Source organism: Spea bombifrons, chromosome 10, assembly GCF_027358695.1.
Source record: "Spea bombifrons isolate aSpeBom1 chromosome 10, aSpeBom1.2.pri, whole genome shotgun sequence".
NCBI lineage: Eukaryota > Metazoa > Chordata > Amphibia > Anura > Pelobatidae > Spea > Spea bombifrons.
Window position 1 is genome coordinate 39,450,667 of NC_071096.1, and position 7,449 is coordinate 39,458,115.

Below are 7,449 nucleotides of genomic sequence, written 5' to 3' on the forward strand. Positions count from 1 at the left end.
CCCCCACATAATACCATATCTGCCTAATAACTTCATATAAACCATAACTGCCCCACTACCCCCACATAATACCATATCTGCCTAATAACTTCATATAAACCATAACTGCCCCACTACCCCCACATAATGCCATATCTGCCTAATAACTTCATATAAACCATAACTGCCCCACTACCCCCACATAATACCATATCTGCCTAATAACATGGATTTATGTGAATGCCCAAACCCCGCGTCGCTCACCAATCAGCTGCAGCGTCCCGGATGTGTCCCCGGTGTACATACCGTATACCGCCTCACAGGAAAGCTGTAGATCGTTGGTTGCCATAGAAACGAAACGCTTAGTCTCTTAACAACACGCCCTGTGATTGGGCCCCAGCGCTTCAGTTTGTTTCTGTGGAAACCATCACTAGTCCCGCCCACCTAGGTGTCACCGTATAGCAAGCATCCTGCCTTCTGCGCCTGGTACGCCGTGTGAAGTGTAGCCAGTGCACCCCGACTGACTGCTCCTTGCGACACTGGACACCCTGACTGACTGCTCCCTGCATCCACTGCACCCCCAGGGTAACTGCCCACTGTACCCCATGATTGTCCCCTGCAACACTGCACCCCTTGACTGACTGTTCCCTGCAACACTGCACCTCCTGACTGATAACTCCCTGCACCGCTGCGGCTCTTAATAAAATAACTGCACCTCCTGACTGACAGCTGCCGGCACCACTGCACCTCCTAACTGCTCCCCCCCACTGACCGCACCTCTGTGACCCTAGACCGACTGCTCCCTGCACCGCTGTAGCCCTTGATAACATCACTGTGACTCCTGACAGCACCCATCATCAGTTTCAGGCAGCCACATCCATGAGCAAGATTGTAAGCTTGTGAGCCGAGTCTCTCCACCTAATGTATCGGTTTGTCTTAGTCTTTCAATTCTTGTCTCGTCAGACTCCTTGAACATATGGACTGTATTAAGCGCTGCGTATAAATCAAAGACATTAATAATAATCATGAGCCCAGTAACATGGCCTGTTAATAAAAGATACCATCCTACACAGACGGTTCAATGCCTATGAGCAGAGCAATAACGACACGTCACCGCACCTTAACACCACTAATGAGGGAAAGGAAAGTCTCTGCAATTAGAAACCACAATGGAGTAAATGTGCCGGTCATACCGGCCCCCTCCACAACGCCTGCCAGGGTCCCACTCCACACTGCTGTTGGCACATCGCGGGTTAATCGGATGAGGCTTGTGCAATGAGCTTTTATTCTCTGTTCGTAGAACCGTACGAAAGAGGTGCATGCAGAAGGTCTGAGGCCAGCCGGGCCACCTCGTGCCGGGGAACTTATCCCACTGAAGGCCACTACATGTGCAGTTTGAGCGGCTGATAGAGAAGTGTGAGGGCAGGGGTCGCTAGCTTCAGTGTAACAGGGGCAGGAGCGGCAGAGCAGGCGTATGAACGGGTCGAAGGAGCACCTCCTATTGCAGCTGCTTACGATGGTGGGTAAGTGGCTTCCCATCAGAGGGCTGCGGTGGCGCTGGTTGCGTGGTGTAAGCGGTGTGAAGAACTGTATCGCCGTCTGGCCAGCTCGTGTGCAGACTTACAACGCCAGCAGCGATTGGCACGGCGAGAAGGGCTGTGGGTCACATTACGGATCAGTTATGGGCAGAAAGCTTGCAGAGGCACAAGCAGCTCTGTGAAAATGGTTAAAACTGAACTTGTTTCCAAAGCAATGGCAAAGAATTTAGCGGTCCACGCGCGGCCTCACAGAGCTCATTATGGAAGAGATACGAAGCTCACGCGTGAAGTGTATTGCTGGAAGCTATGGGGTATCAGGAGCAGAGAGCTGCAGCGGCGGGCCGTATTACACAGAATCCACACGGCTCTGAGGCTGTAAATGGCTCTGGACGGTTATGGACGCTGGCGGACGGACTATGATTGGGGTATGGTGCAGGAGACATCTGTAGGCACCCAGCAGACCACTTGAACCCCTAATAATAAAGCTAATACCGGTACGCTGATCTTTTGCAGCTCTGCTACACAGCTGTTGGGTAAATCAAGGTCACCAAACACAAATCAGTTTTTAAACACTGAAAGAGATGAGACTGTTCCCCCTCCTACCCCCCTCGGCCACAGTAAAGGGGCATTGGACTGGAAACACTAATGTCTTCCCTCCCAGCGCTGAGCCATAATCTGCTTAATAATTGAGCTTGTTGAAGGAAGAAACCCTGATGGCTGACGGGACGAGCTGTAAGCAGAAGAGTCACCACAGGAATATATAAGCTGCCAAAAGTGGTCACCACGAGGTCCAAACCTGCCCTCGCTCCACCAGGCAAAGAAAGACCTGAAAGTGCCACAGAGCGACAGCCACAGTGGGGGACACCGGCGCGGCATATACAGCCAATCACAAGCCACAGGGGCAATTAATCACTGCACTTCCTGTCCACGCATGGGCCGCTCTTTGTTAAGCAGGTGGTGGGGTTTACAGGTTTAATGAACTGATGGTGATTTAAATATTAATTTGCAGGACCAGCCAAGCTCTCCCGGCAGCAGAAGCTCACAGGATGGACCTTCGTAATCTGCCTACTGGGACACAGTTTCACTTCAATGCATCGATAGATACTGAGATACCCAATAGAAGCTCCCGTGTTGGTGAAGAACGACATGGAAAGGCCCAGGGCCTCCATCAGAAGCCATCATACCCAGTGGCCAAGGTTCTGTGGCACTCACGTGATGAAGGCCCATGGCTCTCTGATTATGCCTCTGCTAACGGTGGCAAGTTTCCATCTAGAGAGGCAGCGAGTGAGCCGTATCAAACACAACCATCAGGGAAAGTCTGTTGATAATTAGAGGTGGGGGGCATTTTGTGTTTGGAGGAGAGGGGGCACTGTTCTGTATAATACCATAGCTTTAATGAGGAGCCGGTGAAGGGTTCCTTAAAAATGAACTGATAATCCCCACCTTCCAACTAAAGCCAAGAGATATGGAAGAGTCAGAGCAGCCGAGCGCCCACCAAAAGGGGCATTCTCTACCAAAGCCGCTAAGCTACCAGCAGCAGCAGCAGCTCCTGTCTCGTCAGGCTGCACCAGCCTCAGCGGGGCAGGTCCTACAGACTGGAATCAGCCCTGGCCATGGCACACCAGGGGACCCCACATTCTCGGCACATTGACTGGGAATATGGCTGCGTTTATTCCTAAATCATGCAGTGGAAAGGCACTCCATTACTAATATTCTTAACAGCAGAAAAAGAATAGGAACCATAAGTCAGTAGAGTCCCCTAGGCATATTCTGGCCCCCAGTGTAACCATCCATAGCCCTGGAGCATGATGGCTCTTACAGTAGGTATACGCAGAAAAGCTAAAATTGTGTTGTAAAGAATAAAGACGAGACAACATGGAAAGTGCAGTGTTTTACTGTTCAATGTGTATGTCACAGTAAAAATAAAATATTCCAGCATAAAAAAGGAACTAAAATACACTTCTGGCTAGAGATAACCTCAAACAATAAATGCTTGACTGCAGCTTAACAAAACTCCATTATGTCCAAAGAGTGCGCTCCAATGAAGCCTCCTGCCCTATGGGAATGAATAAAATCACACAATTAAGACAGTTTCTGCAGGAAGAGATCTTCATTCTCTGAGAGTCAACGCAAAAACACTGAGAAACAGACACAGTAACAGCCGTGTTTACGTGTGCTCCGCATCTTGTGACAATCTCCGGGATTGCGGCTTAATTGAAGCCAATGTCCTTTCGCTCTCATGGTGACCGATCACGTGCAGTCTATACCTGACAATGGCACCATTTAAATCCCATAAAAAGTACAAAAAGGGACCCCTGAGCAGGGCCTCTATAGGAGCAAACTGTAGGACCTGTCGGGAAGAGCCAGAGCTCAGTAAGCACTCTGTCCTTTCCTTCAGCAGCTCCAAGTGCTGTGTGAACACATCGCAAGGAGCACGGAAGCCACAACAGAGCAGCAGAGTGTCAGCTCCTGGAGCGAGGCTGGTGGCAGGACACGAGAATGTTATCACCTGAAAGCAATGATACAGTACATAGAGTATACCAGCAGTTACACGGGTGAAGGAAGACAGGACAGGGAGCACCAAAGAGTCACCGTCCTGCAGCTGGTTCAGGGCATGTAGAACCCAGTTGAGGAGCTGCTGCTGGTAGGCTGGATCCCCATCGTGCAGAACAGAAGAGCATTTAAGTGAACATGGAGACTGAATGAAAAGACAAGGCACCTGCCTGGCATTCAGAAACTCAGAGAGCGAACGAGAGCCACAAACCAGAACACGCTGACCGGCCTGTGTCATAGTTACCACCTCTGTGCCAATAGTCTCTGTGGCCAACGTAACACAAAGCGGGCAGCTTGGGAAAGAGTCCTCTGCAGACGCCTTAAAGCACCCCTCAATGGCTGCGTTTAAGCTCTTTAATTCCTCGCTGTCACAGAAGGGGGAGCTTTGGATTCTTGTCAGCAGCTTCCCCTCCAGGATGTACCACTCACTGATTTTCGGGTCACCATAACCTCCTTCAAGAAAGCAACCAGCACCCACGTTGTCTTGAAAATGCTCTTTGAGCCAGGGGCTAAAATAACCAGCAGCCACCTTTGCGGCCCAGGTTAAGCTCTCAAGCTGCTTCCTCTCATTGAAGGTGTCAGTGCTTCGGACACGGCCGCTCACACATCGCGTGCCGACGCTGCACCCGGCCTGCACTTTTCTAACAAGCCAGTGTTTTCTGGGAATACGCTTTATCTGGAACTTTTGGAAGTAATAGGAAACTGCATAATCCCGCAAGGCATTCAACCGGGACTTCTCCTCTTCCCCCATATACGAGAAGAGCTGAAGATTTCCCATGATGGTTTCTGTCTGATGCTTGTGGAAGAGAGTACAGCACTCTAGGTGGCATCTCATAAACGATGCTGGAAGGATTCTGTGGGGGAACAGGGCTTTGCTCACGATATCTGCGCCAAAGTTCTGGATCATTTTTGACAGGAGGTCTTCCATAGGCTCTTTCCCAGAGTACCCCAAGCATACGACATAAACCTCAGAGTTTCCAGCTTTGCTCGTTCCGGGTTTAATAATGTGCACCTGATCAAAACTACAATTCAGAAGATACATGAGGTTGACAGAGGAGTGCTGAAAAAGGGTAAACATCTTCAAAACAAACGACCCTCCCTTGCCAAGGGTTGCCAGACAGGTGACCACTTCACAATAATGTAGAGGAGAAACGAGAGACTCCTGCTCTCCTGGGTTGCCTTGGCAGTCAAAGCTTCCATCTGCGGTGATCAGATGGACAGTGGGCATGTTGCTAATGAAATGCTGTAGACCTGTCAGGTGTTTCAAAGTCATGACATCCCCTGTATTGTCTGGTCCAAAAAACCACCATGGAAGTGTGTTTGCTATCAGGCGATCATCAGTAATCATAACCAGCCCGTCATTGGCTTCGTGGTAAGGATTAAGTGTGTTGGCGACCCAATTCCAATCGCAATTCAGAGCTTGTGTTTTCAGGTAATGGTTAAGACTGGCCACAAAAGCCCCCGGTGCCTCGCAGAGATGAATGGTGTTCAGCTCCCTGTTCCACAAAGCTTCATTGGGTAGAAGTGAATAGGTGCCCAGAATCTCATGGAACTTGCACCAGGCTTGGGTGCAAAGCTCAGCATTGGCGGATCTTCGTACCTCAGACACGACCTTGCCTGCCTTGTTTGTGAATGACGTGTGTTGATGCCATTCATCCAGCCTTTTGTCACTCAGAAGGTTCTTCACTTGATTGAGAGAGTCTTTCAAAGCTAGAAGTTCTTGGAATTCCTCATGTGCAGAGATAAAGGCCTCCCCAGAGCCTGGAAGAAGCCAGTTGGCCTCTTTCACATATTGGTAGTGTTTGCTGAACAGGGTTTCGATCTCTGCTGGGATATCATCCTGGAGCATGGTGGAGTCGGGGTCACTGCTGTGCCTGTGCTTTTCCCTGAGGACAGCACAACTTGCTATAAAGAGATATTAGGAACATATTAATAGCACATTTGTGTCAAGTGACAAGGGCAGATACTGTAAATACTGCTCTAACTCAGCTGCCTTCACACATACAGGCCTGTAGGACAGCAAAGCCAGTACCAAGAGGTGCACCAGTAACCTCTGATGGGGTGAAAGCATGCTGTGCAGTCAAATTCAGATCTGAACTGTCAGTATTTGGAAATACTGATAGCTGATGTCCTGAGACTAAGCACCACAGGCTGTCAAGCTGCTACCCAGTACTGGAGGTCCCTGTCAGAGGTGCCACCAGACCACAGAAGGAACATGTGGCTTCCTGATGCCCCAGCTACACGCTTCAGGTATGTAAACAATGGCTGGAGGTCTGCGGCAGTCACTCCAAGGCATCCAGAAAATGCATACCCTGGGTGGTCACGCAAGGTCCCCGGCACTACTGCCAGGCGCACCCCATCCACTGGCCAAATAAGCAATTTTCTAGCTGCAAATGCGCTACTCTGTCGAGCTTTAGTTAAGGGACATTTTCCTTTCTATTCCATTATTTTTGCGTCTCACATCCCCCCCCCCCATCCCCTCTGCGCCCCTCCAGTCATTTCTTCCCCACCGGCCCTCTTTACCTGGACACACTGGAAACCCGGAAGCAACACGGAGCGTCGTCACGAAGTACAATCGCACCAAGTCACGTGACGGGGCGTGTCTAGGAGGCTAACACGCTGCTGCTAAAGCAACGGAGGATTAGTTCTAGAATAAAGGCTCCTGTTAGACAGCGAAAAAAACGGAATTAAGCGGGCAGTAGGATTAAATTATGTCTCTCCCCCCCCCTCCGGCCAGTGCTGCCCTCCCCCGCCCCTCCAGGCACTCTGGGCAGTGCTGATCCCCCGCTCCCCTCCCCTACATAGTCTTTCCAGGCACTCTGGGCAGTGCCGATCCCCCCCCCCTTACATACTGTACCACTAGGCACTGCTGCCCCCACCAAGTCCCTCTCCAGGCGCTGCTGGTCACCCCTCCTACCCGGTTCCTCTCCAGGTGCCGCTGGTCATCCCTCCTACCCGGTCCCTCTCCAGGCGCTGCTGGTCACCCCTCCTACCCGGTCCCTCTCCAGGCGCTGCTGGTCACCCCTCCTACCCGGTCCCTCTCCAGGCGCTGCTGGTCACCCCTCCTACCGGGTTCCTCTCCAGGCGCTGCTGGTCCCCCCTCCTACCCGGTCCCTCTCCAGGCGCTGCTGGTCACCCCTCCTACCCGGTCCCTCTCCAGGCACTGCTGGTCACCCCTCCTACCCGGTCCCTCTCCAGGCGCTGCTGGTCAACCCTCCTACCCGGTCCCTCTCCAGGGGTGTTACACCGGATGCTGGTCCACAAGGCCTCAGCTCCATTCAGATTCAGCACCATGGAGAGTTCAACCATTGACATGACACCCGTATTACCTGCATGGCACTGCAGATGAACTAAAGCTTTAGAAACAGTACGAGAGCTA

At 51.3% G+C, this 7,449-nt stretch overlaps 1 protein-coding gene across 1 annotated transcript; it reads right to left on the reverse strand.

Annotated features, from left to right (window-relative positions):
* Window positions 1-3,395: 3,395 nt before the first annotated feature.
* On the reverse strand, window positions 3,396-6,608 carry CMTR2 (cap methyltransferase 2). The gene is made up of 2 exons (XM_053448427.1): window positions 6,594-6,608; window positions 3,396-5,975 (listed from the first exon to the last, which is right to left on the reverse strand). The coding sequence occupies exon 2, from the start codon at window positions 5,917-5,919 to the stop codon at window positions 3,685-3,687; it is 2,235 nt and encodes a 744-aa protein (XP_053304402.1). The 5' UTR covers window positions 5,920-5,975; window positions 6,594-6,608; the 3' UTR covers window positions 3,396-3,684.
* Window positions 6,609-7,449: the final 841 nt, after the last annotated feature.